The sequence below is a fragment of the Mobula hypostoma genome, chromosome 13, assembly GCF_963921235.1.
Source record: "Mobula hypostoma chromosome 13, sMobHyp1.1, whole genome shotgun sequence".
Lineage (NCBI taxonomy): Eukaryota > Metazoa > Chordata > Chondrichthyes > Myliobatiformes > Myliobatidae > Mobula > Mobula hypostoma.
The window spans coordinates 81,323,800-81,339,240 of NC_086109.1; the positions used below are offsets into that span (position 1 = coordinate 81,323,800).

Sequence of the window (15,441 nt, forward strand, 5' to 3'; positions counted from 1 at the left end):
AAAGTCTTAGGCACATGTCATAAAGTTTTGTAAGGCAAAGATGGGTTCAAAAACAATGAAATGAAAAGTTTCTAAATACCAAAAATTTACTATAAAGAGCAGCAAACAGTGCACAACTAAGTCAAATTGATAAATCCACTATTCTGAGAAGAAAGGAGAATGGGGTTGAGAGGGATAATAAGTTAGCCATGATGGTAGAATAGCGAAGCCAACTTCTGCTCCTATGTTTTATGATTCCACAATGGATGGGGCAGAATGGTGGCATACCAGTCAGCATAACCTTCTGCGACACTGGTGTAAAATCGGGTTTCCCTTCTTGGTGCTGTCCGTAAGGAGTTTGGATGTTCTCCCCTTTACTGTGTGGCTTTCCTCTGGGTGCTCTGGTGTCCTCCCACATTCCAAAGGACATGTAAATTAGGGGTAGCAAGTTGCGGGCGTGCTATGTTGGTGCCAGAAGCATGGTGACACTTGTGGGCTACTCCCAGCATAAACCTTGGGCACTGAGGCAAAATGATGCATTTCACTGTATGCTTTGATTTATTTATTTAGAGATCGAGCATGGTTAAAGGCTCTTCCAGCCCAATGAGACAGCGCCACCCAATTACACCCGTATGACCAATTAATCTACTAACACACTTGTGTTTGGAATGTGGGAGAAATCCAGAGCATCCGAAGGTCATGAGGAGAAAATATAAACTCTTGACAGAGAGCAGCCGAATTGAACCTGGTTCCCTGGTGCTGTAAATGCATTATGCTAACTGCTAAGTTGCCGTGCGTTTCCATGCTTCAACGTACTTGCGACAGATAAAGCTAATCTCTTTTTTAAAAGACTAATATTATAACCCTAATACAAAAAAATCATTCAGTACGTACCAGGAAAGGGAACACCCAGGAAGTGTGCGTAAACCGTCTCACTGTCAATGCCCAAGTTATTTTCAGCAACAAGCGTGTAGTTCCCATTGTTATAGTGGGTGGGCTTATCGAAGAGCAGGCAGCCATACAGCCAGTCCTTCGCCTTGTCGTACACCTCAGTTTTGATGTAGTCGGTCTCATTCAGCTTCCGGCCCCGGTGCAGCCAGTGAATGCTTGGTAAGGGGTTCCCATAGACGGTGAACTGAATGCAGTGCATATGTCGTTGTTCTGGCTCCTTCAGCTCCACGATGTCAGGAGCATCTGTAAGATGGAAGAGATCAGAAAATCTTCATTCAAGACTGCTGATGTCACCTCTGCCCTTTCTCCAAAAGTAAAGATACCTTCTGGTTCCTGCTGAGATCCTTTCCAGTAGAAATGCTCTGGTAGGAAGGCCATTGCCTATAAAGGCATAATTGTTGAACTTTGCAGATCATTCACCCCTTGGGCCTGTGCTGGCACTTTCAAGGAGCTTCCAATTAATCCCAATCCCTGTTCCTTCTGCACTACTTTCCAAAGCATTAGGATCAATCTACCTAAAACCTCCCCATCCAGAACCAATCATTTACATGAAAGTCAGCAATCTCACTTCAACCACAATAGGGTGAGTCACAACTCCACCATGGCTATCTACAGAAATAAAGCTGCTGTCAATACCATACTTACAGTAAACATGCAAGAGTACCGAGGCGTTCGTCATCCCCACCACATTCTCCGCGATGCACGTCAGCAGTTTCCCATTATCCTCTGGATCGATGTTAAATAGGGTTAGGTTTACAGCTGAGACTGTGGTCAGGTTATTGTTGGTCTAGCAGAGAGAGAGAGGAAAGAGACAGAGAGAGAGAATTCCTGACTGACCTCACAAAGCAAACACTGAGCAGCCTGAAAATAGAGGCGATCAGTGGGGATAATTAAGGAACACCAGGAATGGAGATACGACATGGGTGGAGTTCTTCCATAACTTGCTTCCAAGGCAAACCTTAAAAATCATGCATTTCTTGCACGGTACAACAATTACTTGTTTAACTTGACTCTGAGAATTCCAGAACATAAATATGCTCTGGAAGATCCAATTTTGTGTCTCAGTGGTCTCCAAAAAATATATATAGTGTTTCCCAACCACCTCAGGCCTGACTGGGTAATAGATTCCTTTCCAGATGCTAATGTTAGTGATAACTACCAGAAGCCCAACATAGTTTTAATTCTGATTAGCCATCCATACCTTCCAGTAACTCGCACATTTCTCCACATACTGCACCCTTCCATTCTTTGCCCCTTAGAAAAGTAATCTTTGGATGTCACAAAAGAACGTTACATAGATTTCTGATGAAGGAGAGGAAAACACTATCTGCATGAAACCTAGAATGAATGTCAGTTCTTATTAAACTGAACGATACTGCAAATTTTGCCAGATTTTACAGTCTTACTTGTTACAATCTGTGTCTAACCTTTATTATCAGTGTTGGCTTCTTGTTAATTAGTAGCAATGAGGTCTTTGAGGAAGCTTATTAAGGATATCCTCTATTGATTACACTCTTGACAAGTTATGCTTGTCAAGAATATAATCAATAAAGGGTATCCCCAAGAAGCTTGCTGAAAGATCTTACTGCTACAAATTCACACGAAGCTAATCTACAAAGCGCTGGTGGAACTCAGCGAGTCAGGCAGCATCAATGGAGGGAACTGGACAGTCAATGTGTGGGGTCAAATCCCTCCATATGGACTGTTAAAATGTCGACTGCAGCAATGCATCAAATGTAAAATAAAGACTGAAAATGCTGAAATGCTGCAGGTATGAGAGGAAAGTAGAGTCAACAGTTCAGGTTGAAGATCTTGCATCAAAACCTATACTGTATCTTTATAACCTGAAAATTGTAAATTGGAATCTGAGGGAATAAAGCACAAAAATGCTGAAATGCTCATTTGCAGAGTCTTTTTAGCATTTGTTATTTTTAATTCAGACTTTTAGCACCCGCTTTGTTTAACAGTTAGAAGGACTGAGTTAATATTTCTAGGAAAGTGCAAATAAATATAATTTATATTTACACAGTGCCTTTCACAAAGAAGATATCCAATATGCTTTACATCTAATTAAGTATTTTTGAAGTGCAGTTGTTGCTGCATGAAATGTGGCAGACAATTTGCACTCAGCTAGTTCACATAAAGAACAACATGATAATGACCAAATTAACTTACGCTTTCAATGCTTTTGATTGGAAGATAAATATTGGCCAGGGCACTGGGGAGAACTTAATGGCTACTCTCTGAACAAGTGTCACAGAATTATTCATTTATTTATTTAGAAACTCAGCATTGTAACAGGCTCTTCAGGACCAACGAGCCTATGCAACCCATTTACACCCATGTGACCAATTAAACTACTAAAACGTACAGCTTTTGGATTCCAGTTCTGATGAATTTCCCCTTGTCCCACGATGTGTATTTCTCAGTATTATTATTTATTATTATTACTATTTGTATTTGCACTGTTAGTCTAATTTTGCATATTGGTTGTTTGTCAGTCTTTGTGTGTAATTTCTCACTGATTCTACTGTAGTTTTTGTTCTACTGTGAATGCCTGCAAGAAAGCGAAGCTCAGGGTTGTATATAGTGACATATACGTACTTCAATAAAAAAATTATTTTGACCTTTGAACTTTGATCTACTGCAGGCAGTAACCCATAATAAGAATACTCAGTCGATTAATAGTTTAATCCATAAACAATAATAAGAATGTATTCGCACAAATCCTGATTTTTAATCCCTCATTCAGTTCTATTTACCCCCGTCCTCCACAATACATGACTTCACTGATAATAACCGTTAGCAAAGCAGGTAATTGGCTGCTAGTCTTATTCTGCAAACGAGGTATCTGTTGTGATATCCTTAAGTTTTTTTCCCCTTTTGCTGATTCTTCAAGACAACACAATCAAGAAATAAGAACCAGTCACCCTATCACTCACTGAGAACCACACAAACTCACCATTCCAATGCCACAGTAACGTAAAAATTTCACAGTGACACTAAGTTACAACATAGCCTTTCTGGCTCTGAATCCTCACTCTGAGTAGAGATTATATGTATTATTTATTATAAGACCATAAGACATTGAAGCTAAGTTAGGCCATTCAGCCCATCGAGTTTACCCCGCCATTCCATCATAGCTGATTTATATTTCCCCTCAACCTCTTTCTCTTGCATTCTCCCCGTAACCTTTTGAGATTCATCCTAATTAAGAACCCATCAACCTCTGCTTTAAATGACTTAGACTCCACAGCCTTCTGCAGCAATGAGTTCCACAGATTTACCAACCATGTACAGCTTGGTAATGCAGTGGTTAGCACAATGTTTTACAGTACAGGCAACCTGGGCTCAATTCCCGCTGCTGCCTGTAAGAAGTTTGCATGTTTTCCCCGTGACTGTATGGGTTTCCTCCGGGTGCTCAGGTTTCCTCTCACAGTCCAAAGACATACTGGTTGGTGGGTGAATTGGTCATTGTAAATTGTCTCATGATTAGGCTAGGGTTAAATCGGGGGTTGCTGGACGGTGCGGTTCAAAGGGCTGGAAGACCTATTCCCAGCTGTATCTCAATAAATATAAAATAAACACATACATGTTCAGTTAATTGAGCAGACTCACTTTAAAATCTCATCTGAAAGGTTGCACCACAGAAAGTGGCATCTAAAATCTCCGCTGATGCACTTTAAAATGTTGTAGATGAACATTGTAAATTGATGCCACTTTGCTCTACAATCAAAGTACATTAGCTTAGGCAACAGAGAGGTAATACCGGGGCAGTGAAAGGTACTTACCAGAATCAAGCTTGGGATATGTTTGTATCCTAGAAATAAGTATCAGGTCGAGTACTATTCCCCGTCCAATCTGTAAATGAGCTAACTCTAAAGGTTGATTTATACTTCTGTGTCAAATCAACACCATAGGTACTGTGTAGCCGCGAACCCTACGCAGAGCCTACACAGATCCTTACGCCGTACCCTGGCATGCACCTCTCCCAAAATGTAACTACGCATCGCGGCAACGCAGACCGCAACAACTGTGATTGGTCTGCTTGGTAGCATCGCATTTCCTCCTACGCTGCAATAGCTTCCCATTGGGTGACTGAAGGACAGGGAAGGAACTCTGGCTGCAATGCTTTCCATGTCCTCCGAAATTATGGAGGACACATTTCGCTTTTACGAAAAAAGACGCTCGCTTTAAACTTGTTTACCCCGAGAAAGACTACCAGGACCATGAAGCCTTGAGCAGGCAGGTGTGTGCACATACGTGACATGCGCGAATTGCAGAGTGACGCAGGCACACCAACGCAAAGTATAAATGCTCACAACGCACGTAGGTCACTTGCGTAGGTTACGGTGTCCATTTGACGCAGAAGTATAAATCAGCCTTAACACACACTGATGTCAGTAGCAATGTCTCTGCTGCCCCTTCAGTTGTCTTGATAGGTGCAAATCAACACAAGGAGTAGAGAAACAACTAATGTCACAGATGAACAGCCCAAGGCAAGGTATTCACCATTCAACCGCAGATCAACAAGTCTTCAGTCATAGGGGATAGATAAATGATAAAGTGTTGAAGTGTTGCTTGATTCCTCAATAACAAATATTGGGTTACCAATCTTTTATACAGTAGGTTGCCTGTGATCTTTGTTTAAATTTGGTTTGGGAATTTTCTATGAACATGAATGGCTAAATCTCTGCATGTCAAGGTGGGATGGATATTCATCGATGTTGTACTCTCTGCCCTGGGTTTGCATTGTGCCAACATTACTTGCCTTACCAAGCTATATCTGAATGTTGTCTACGTCTTGCTGCAACCAGACGGCTTTATTATTATGATGATTTAGATTCAAATCAATTTTCTTATCACATGCACCTCAAAACATACGTACAGTGACATGTGCGGTTTGTATTAACAACTAACACAACCTAAGGATGGGCTGGGGGCAGCCTGCAAGTATTGCCACACATTTCAGCATCACCATAACATGGCCAGATTGTTCAGCAGAACAACACAAGCAACAACAACAGTAAACAAGGCTTTTCCTACACACACACACACACACACACACACACACACGTCCTCCACTCGCAGGACAGGCCGCTTCCGGGTCTCCAGCCTTCAGTGCACTTGCAGACTCATAGATGTCAGGACTCTGACTTCCCCAGTGGACCCACAGACTCATTGACCCAGGGTTTCAGCCATTGGGCCTTGAGAAATGGAATCTGATCAAGTGGAATCTTCAGGTAATATCCCTGATATTGTATACATTTCTCTGACATTAAATGTACCTATTGAAACCTATTGAAGAACTTTCGAACTTATCATGAATGGAAGCCATTGATAAAGAAGATGAAGATGGTGTCACCTGCACCTGTTGCTGATCCACCTTCCCTTTCTCCCATGGTGCATTGCCCTCTCCAATCTTCTCCAGCCTTCTCCACCTATCACCTTTCAGCTGCTTACTTTATTTCCCCCCCCCCCCCACTCACCTGGCTTCACCTATCACCTTCTAGCTTGTATTTCTTCCCTCCCCCCACCTTCTTATTCTGGCATCTTCCCTCTTCCTTTGCAGTCCTGATGAAGGGTCTCAGCTTGAAATGTCAACTATTTATTTATTTATTTCCATAGCTGCTGACTGACCTTCTGAGTTCCTCCAGCATTTTGTGTGCATTGCTGAAGAGATTTGGCCCAAAGGAGCTCCAACAGTGATGGTCTGGGGCTAAGAAAATGGCCACTAGCGAGCATTATAATCCAATTTTTTTTTGCCAGTTTTGACATCAAACTGTGGTGTATTCATGCACGGACGTCTTTTGCATTTATTTTTACCAAGGCTCTTGAAGCTACACTTCATCTGGTTAAATACTGCCTCTCTCACAGCTCTTTGGTTCAGATTCTTTGGCGCCCATCCATCCTGATGAAACCAAGGTGAACATCAGTGATCAGCTAATGAGTGAACAGGAGCATCTGGTAGCACAGAGAGTGACACTTTCCACCACTTTGTTAGCAATAGAGAGGATATTGGTTGGCTGGTAGGTAGTCACATTGGATTTATCTTGCTTTAGTGGAGAGGATTGTCATTCCTTTCCACACCTTGTGGTGCATTGGGTCTTGTCAAATCTTTACCATTTTGGCTGTTTTTCATGAGGCTGAGTTGCTAGCTCGATGCTTAACCCAGCATGAACAGAAAGCATCCAATGAGCTGGCTGGATTTGAACCCAGGTCCATTTGCCTCAAAGTCTGGTGAGGATGCCACTACAGCACCGGCCGGCTTAGTAGAAAGGATACTCCTGGACAATTTTCCACATTGTTACATAGGTGTCAAAACTTGAACAGAATGGTTCGAGGCACTAAAGATAGATTTATGCTTTCAGGGTTCACTCAGTGTCTAACCACTGAACCTACAGGACCTAGCCAACTTGCTCAGTGGTGGCTCTCCCATAACAATCATTGTGAGGATCACTGAAGATTCCACTCAAAGTGCATTTTATCACTTTGAGACCCTTAATGCTTGTTCTACAAAGAGAAGTACTGATTCATCAGTAGTATGCAACACCTTTGGCTGTGTTTGACCCGATAATATTTATTTATTTATTGAGAAACAGTATGGAATAGGCCCTTCTGGGCTTCGAGCCACAACACCTAGCAATCCCTGATGTAACCCTCGCCTAATCACAGGACAATATACAGTGACCAATTAACCAATCGACCAGTATGTCTTTGGACTGTGTGACTTAGGGGCTCTAGAGGATCCCCATCCCTCAGCAACATTCCACTGCCCACTTGAGTACCACTGTGACTAAACCTCTAATGACCTGTACTGCCAGTGAAATAGGACTAAATTAAAGATTCCCTCGGAAATTGACCGTTAAGTAAAATACTGCAAGTGAACTAGATCAGGGTCTTGCGCCGTTCAGATCTTCTAAGATATTATACCTGTCCCCAGATGATTAGGAGGCTTTGGAAGACAGACTGGGCTAAGAGCAAAAGAGATCTGTGGGAATCTGAATTCTAGCTTTATTCTGGGTGGTCTGTTTTTTTTGGTTTGTAATGACTTTGAGACAATTGAACAGCTTCCTAAGCTATTTCAAAGGGCAGTTGAGTCACCCACATCGTTAAGCATTTGAGTTTATGCTCAAGACCTCACTCACAAATAGTTTCAATTTATTAGAGCTTTGGGAATTATTCACCTGCCCTCCACTTTGCTGTTGTATGATGAATAACAATGTACATCTGGAGGCAATCTTTCCTTGGGTTTCTTGGAACTAGACAGAAAGTGGGGAAGAGCACTTGATTGATTGGACTGTTTGGCTAGAATTCAGAAGAAAGTGCAGCTTTAATATGTGGTTATAAAAATCTGTAAAACATCACTAAAGAAACAAAATCCTGGTTATAAAATATGTGTAAAGTATGTTTATTATTTATTAGGAATAATATATTAATTATGTTAATAGAAAGTAATTTATATGTGCAAATTAGGTTAATTAACATGGACGATGTCCTTTTATTCAAAGGCAAACTCATTACTGAATAATCTAAAAATAAAAATCTGGCTCAGATCTCATCAGTGGTTGGGCGAAGGTTATATCCTCAGAGATATTCACATCGTTGTGTCAAGAGCACTCACCTGACCCTTTCACTGCACGATCCCTCATTAATTACCTAAGCAAGTATTGAGCTCTGGCAGAGATAGAACATAGAATGTGCTTCCTAGGGGAACCACATGATTCTATGAGTGAGGGAATACTCCAGCTCAGTAACACCCTGGTTAGAGCACACTTGGAATATTGCGTTCAGTGCTAGTCTCCTTCTTATGGGAAGGATGTGGAAGCCTTAGAGAGAGTGTAGCGGAGATTTGCCAAGATACTACCTGGATTGGAGAGCATGTCTTATGAGGACAGGTTGAAGGAGTGAAGGCTTTGCTCTTCGGAACAAAGGAGAATGAGAGGTGACTTGTTAGAGACATACAAGACGGTAAGTGGGATAGATTGAGTGGACAGCCAGAGAGTTTTTCCCCCAAAGCACTTCCCAATAGCTAATTTGAGGGGGCATAATTTTGGAGGAAAGTATAGGAGGGATGTCAGAGGCTTGGAGAGTGGTGCATGCATAGAAGGCAGTGCCAGAGTTGATGGTGGAGGATGGTACATAAGGGACATTTAAGAGACTTAGATGGGAACATGGATGACAGAAAAATGAGTGGCAATGTAGGAGTAAGGGTTAGATGGACCCTAGAGTTGGATAAAAGATTGGCACAACATTGTGGGCTGAAGGGACTGTAGTGTGCGTGCTGTTCTATGTTCTATGTTCTATGATTCCCTGCTCCCAAGAGAGGAACCCCTGAAAATCCATAAATCTGGGGGAAGACGTTGAGGATGTACCTCCACGGGGTTCAGTGTATAATTTTTCTGAGTTCCAAGCTCCTCATTCCCCTCTACATCCTTTTACTCACTCATACATTTATATATCTATCTATTTATTTATTTATTTGTTTGTTATGATATAGTGTGCCCTTCCAGCCCTTCAAACCGTGCTACCCATCAACCCCCCATATAACTTGAAGCTAATCACAGGACAATTTACAATAACCAGTTAACCTACCAGCTGCTAGGCCTTTGGAGTGCGGGAGCAAACTGCAGCACCCAGAGAGCATGCAAATTCCTCACAGAACAGCGGCGGGAATTGAACTCAGTTTGCTGGTACTATAAAGCATTGAGCTAACCACTTCACTACTGTACCACCCATTACAGTGACACTAACTGGAACCTGGGTTTCTATAGTCAATCTTGCAAAGTTTTCCTCAAAAATATCTGCACTCTGGTCTGAGGACAATTAAAAATAAAGCCCCATGGGTCCTGAGTTACCTATGTTCTAGATTAGTTTAGGGTTTGAGCAGTTTTACCTGAAGCTTTTGTATCTTGGGCAGGAGATACAAGATCCTTAGCCACCACACCACCGGGTCCCGGAAGAGTTAATACTCTACAACCATTTTGCTCCTAAACTGGTGTGAATAACTCTACTCATCTCAATTCTGAACAGATTCCACTATCTACAGACTCACTTTCAAGGCCTGTACAACTCAAGTTCTCAGTATTATTTATTTACTTTTTCATTTGCATTTTCTTTTCTCTTGCTAGTTGGTTGTTTGTCCATCTTTGTTATGTATAGTTTAACATAAATTCTATTGTGTTTTTTTTTGGTAAATGCCTGCAAGAAAATGAATCTCAAGGTGGTACATAATGGCATAGTCCTTTGCGAATAAATTTGCTTTGACTTTGATTTTGAAGGTTTTTAACAAAAATTTGATACTAATCAAGGGAGGACTTGAATTTCCTTCCTTCCTGAGATCTTTTGTCCTGGTATCTGAATACTACCTCTGTATTTTAATCACCACACCAGTATCACCTACCATCCTGTAATTCAACTGAATGCCCCTGACTGTCCCACCTATAATTAATTTCTTCTCTTGATATAATCTTAACTCCTGCAGAATTCCCTGCCCCAGCACCTTCTGATCTGCTCAGCTTCTCTCCAATGGGCACTGGATCCTGACACCAAAAGGACCTGAGAACATTCAATTGATATTCAAACGAGCATTTGACGAATTGTTCTTACTGAGGTTGTTCGTTCGGTGCTGGTGATGTTTTTTTTTGTCATAAATAGAAAAACTGGAAATAGAAAATATCAGTTTGAACTTGGGGTCACACTCCAAGGAATAAAACATGTGCTTCGGCTCTGCTAAAGTAGGCCTTATTATGCAAACTATCACGCTGTTTTCTAGCATGACTATATTCATTAATAACTGGTTTCTTCTAGGTTTAAATGATGCTATTCTTTCCAGGACAACTGAAAGTTGTTACTGTGATTGAAAACGTCCTGTTGTGCCTTCCAATAGTTGAAGTAGCTGGCATTTGTGACCTTAGTCACTCATCACCTAGCTTCAGAAACTGTGAAGCACCTGATATTGTGGGATCCCAGGCAGTAATTAGTAGCTTTCAGGAAGAAAACAAGGAGTAAGTGAGATAAATGAAATTGTGTGGTGTTGCCTATTTCAGTGCTGAATTGGAAAGGCACTTAGCATAGATAACTATTAATCACTTGCCATTAGTATGGGATTGACGGAATGGGACTCAATGTCCAGTCAGGCACTGTGCTGTGAACATTGGGTTGACCTTGGGAGTGGCCACTGGTAGCAGAAATTCAACTGGGAACTTTGTAGAAAGTTAGTGGTACTTATGCAGGCCACTCAATTTCACAATCCCCAAGATGGGGGAGGGGGGTGCAATCAACCTTAGGGGAAACTGGTCAGTAGTTTGGTATCCAGCCATCATTGACCACTCTTAGGCAGGGCTGGTCCTCTGAGCACAGCAACAGATATGTGCCCCATTAAGGTAAATACTGTGCTCACAATGAACCTTTCTACTGTTTACCTGATCAGCAATCCAGAACCAATCCAAAGGCCAGGTTGGTGCTTATCATAGAGTCATACAGCACAAAAATAAGCCCCTTTGCCCATCCAGTCATGCCAGCCAAGATGTCCATGTAAGGTAGCTCTATTTGCCCATGTTTGACCCAGATTCCACTAAATCTTCCCTGTCCATGTACTTGACCAAGTGTCATTTAAGTATTGGCAATGTATACTAAGTCACCACTTTATTAGGTACCTCCTGTACCTAATAAAGTGGCCACTAAGTGTACTTCATGGTCTTCTGCTTTAACAGGCCAACCACATCAAGGTTTGATGTGCTGTGCGCTCAGAGATGCTGTTTTGCACACCACCATTGTAACACATGGTTATTTGCGTTACCACCACCTTCTTGTTAGCTTGAACCAGTCTGGCCATTCTCCTCTAACCTCTTTCACTAACAAAGCATTTTTCCCTCCACAGAACTGCCTCTCACTGGACAATTTTTGTTTCTTGCATACTTCTCTGTAAACACTAGAGACTGCTGTGCATGAAAATCCCAGGAGATCAACTGTTTCTGCAATACTCAAACCGCCCCGTCTGGCACCAACAATCATTCCACGGTCAAAGTCACTTAGATCACATTTCTTCCCCATTCTGATGTTTGGTTTGATCATCAACTGAACCGCCTGACCATGTCTGCATCCTTTATGCGTTGAGTTGCTGCTGCATGATTGGGTAATTAGATATTTGCATTACTGAGCAGGTGTACAAGTGTACCTAATAAAGTGGCCACTGAGTGTATCTGCCTCAGCCATTATCTCTAGCAGCTTATTCCCTGTCAGTACCACCCTCAGATTGAAAATGCTTCCCCTCACGTTACTATTGATTCTGTCCCCTCTCACCTTTAACCTGAGTTCTCTGTTTCCTGCTTGGCGAGCGTTGGGAAAAATCCACTATGATCTCTGGCGTTCCTCACCTTGCCCCTAATCTCTCCCACTCCCTTCACCCCCAAGTGGCAGATTCCTAATGCAGAGTCAATAATACCCTTGAGCTTGGGAGCGACTGAAATCTCCAGCAACAGGCCCAGAATTGTCCTTCACACTCCAGGCAATAATCACCTAGTACACCCATTAGGGAATGCTGGAACTTCTAGTCAAGAGGATGTATCTCTTCTAATGGGATAAATGGCTAATTAGCTGCTTTCCATAATTAGCTATTCTCATCTACAAGTCAGTAGACATGAATTTTGGGACACTAAACACTGCCCTTTCTGTAAGAAGACAGCATACAATGTGTGCACTTATTTTTTAAATGTTTCCTTAGTCTTCCTTACCGGCTGGTGGCGTAGTGGCATCAGCGCTGGACTTCGGGGCAAGAGGTCCAGAGTTCGAATCCGGCCGGCTCCCTTGCACACTCTCCATCCGTGCCTGGGTTGAGTGTCGAGCTAACAACTCGACCTCGTAAAAAAAAACCTGGAGAGGGATGGGCTCCGCCAGGTGTCAGATGCCCAAGACATGCCGTACGATGAGCATACCGAAAAAGAGCTTGTCATGACGGCGCCCCAATGACTCCACCAGGAGTTGGGGGGGGGGGGCGTACACACACACACACACACACACACACACACACACACACACACAACAATCTTCCTTAATATTGTACTAAATCCTCAAAAGAAAATACTCATTTGAGCAAATATGTAAATTCACCTGGGAACCTGGCTGGACGACCGACCTCTGAAGCTGAGGTCAGGTGTTCAGCATCTGAGCTCCAACCAGCTTCAGCAACATCATCCGATGTACAACAGGGACACAGTGATTGGCAAAGAGGCACAGCCAGTAAAGCAGCTGCTTCACAACTCCAGCGATCTGGGCTCAAACCTGACCTGCGGCACGTTCTACCTGTGAGTGGAGTAGACACTGCAAATGGAGTGGAAGACGAGACAAATGTCCGAAGCAGGCCCTTTGCTCCAGCAAGTCAACACCAACCATAAGGCGGCATGTGTGAAAACATTTGGGACAATACATAATAAACTGACACTAGCTGGAGTCGGGCTTTGAGCTCATTATAATTTGCTTGATAATCAAATGTATTAAAGATAAAAGATGAGTTTTATTTGTCATGTGTACATCAAAACGTACAGTGAATTGCATCATTTGCATCAGATCAAATCAGCGAGGAGATCACCATGCTTACGCTGCCAACATAGCTTGCCCCTTTGTCTTTGGAATATGGGAGGAAACCAGAGCACCTGGAAGAAACCCATGAGGTTATTAGGAGATACATAAGCTCCTTACAGACATTGGTGGAATTGAACCGTGATCCTGCGGCGGTCGCTCTAATGGTGCCGCAATAACCGCTAAGGTACTGCATATTAGCTGTCCTGGCTCAGCGTTTGAAGTTTATTAATGCTCTGCAAGGGCTGAGTCAGATCACAGGCTACCACTTGGCATAGTACTCAGGGACTGTGCACCACTGGAGCAGCTGCCTTTCAGCCGAAGCATTAAACGGGAGCTGCATCTGTTTACTCCGAGGGATGCAAGTGATCCCAGAGCAGGATTTCAAAGACAAGCAAGAGGTATTAAACATTGGCTGGGAGAAGCTGAACAGATTGGGCCCATATTCATCAAAAGAATGAAGGATTATCTTACTGAAGTATGTCAGATTTTAATGTAAGGGTAGATGTTGAGATGTTTTCACCAGCGGACAGCGTGGTGGTTAGTGTATTTGCTTCACAGTGCCAACAAATACTGATTGTGGTTCGATTCCCGCCACAGGGTCTGTCTGTTCCTCCCTTGATCGTGTGGGGTTCCTCCAGGGTGCTCCAGTTTCTTCCCACATTACAAAGACATGTGGGCTAGGATGAGTAACTTGTGGACATGTTATATTGGTACGGGAAGCGTGGCAACCCTCGGAGATTTGATATTATGTAAGTGACTCATTTCACTGTATGTTTTGATGTACATGTGACAAATAAAGTTAATCTTCAAACCGTTTCTATAGGTTCAAGATAAGTGGCCGGTCATTTGTAAAGAAGGCAATTAGAAATTTCTTCTCACAGAGATCAGTGGATCCCTGGAATCCTCTGTCCTGGGGAATTGGACAGGGTAGGTTATTATAAGAATTTGAAGCAGAAGATAGATAATTTTGTTATTTGAAATATTGACAAATCAACAGCAATGAGGACCTGGCATAGCTGAGGCCTGGAGTTGACCAACCAGGATCATACTGAATGGCAAGGCAAGCTCAAAGAGATAGTTCATGTTGTTTCGTTTTTGTGCGCTCTTTTGTTGTTTGTGGAATCCTGCTGTGCACATATTAGAAACAAAGTGTCGACATTTTAAAAGTAGTTCATTGGTTTCGTAATACTTTGTGATGCAGTGTGATGTACTGTACATGAAAGTTATTCACCAATATTCCATCAAGGACCACCCGCCATCCAGGCCAAGCTCTGTCTGTTCTCGCTGCTGCCGTCGGGAAGGAGGTACCGCAGCCGTAGGTCCCACACCACCAGGTTCAGAAGCAGCTATTACTCTCCGACCATCAGGGCCCCGGGCTAGCATGGATAACCTCACTCACCTCAGCATGGAACTGATTCTATAACCTATGGACTCTCTTACAAGGACCCTACAACTCATGTTCTCAGTATTATCCATTTATTCATATATCTATCTTTTTATTTGTTTGTACTTGCACAATTTGTCTTCTTTTGCACATCTGCTGTTTGTCAGCCTTTGCGCGCAGGCTTTTATTATTTCCACTGTATTTTTTGTCCTACTGTGAATGCCCACAAGTGAATGAATCTCAAGGTAGTATATGGTGACATATACATACATTGATAACAGACCTTAAACATGTGTCTAAACCATAAACCATTTGGGATATTTGTCCATAGCCAGGCCTTGACCTGAAGTCACCTGACGTCCATAATCCATCCACTTCAGCCAACTGGCTCTGGGTGGTGTGAAGGTGCAGGAAGAGCAGTTCCTCTTTTCCACCTTCAGGCACTGAGTGTAGTTGAACCAACACTTGACGAATTCAGCACAGGCTGCAGACAGAGCCTGTGTCCCATTGCTTGTGATGCCTAAATAACACACCGTGCTGCTTAG

At 42.6% G+C, this 15,441-nt stretch overlaps 1 protein-coding gene across 1 annotated transcript in view; it reads right to left on the reverse strand.

Annotated features, from left to right (window-relative positions):
- Positions 1–15,441, reverse strand: part of ntrk3a (neurotrophic tyrosine kinase, receptor, type 3a) — a 983,676-nt gene that overhangs the window by 476,017 nt on the left and 492,218 nt on the right. The window contains exons 7-8 of the mRNA XM_063066043.1: positions 1,576–1,717; positions 874–1,173 (exon numbers count right to left, since the gene is read on the reverse strand). Coding sequence (XP_062922113.1) covers positions 874–1,173; positions 1,576–1,717 — 442 coding nt within the window. The remainder of the gene's footprint in view (positions 1–873; positions 1,174–1,575; positions 1,718–15,441) is intronic.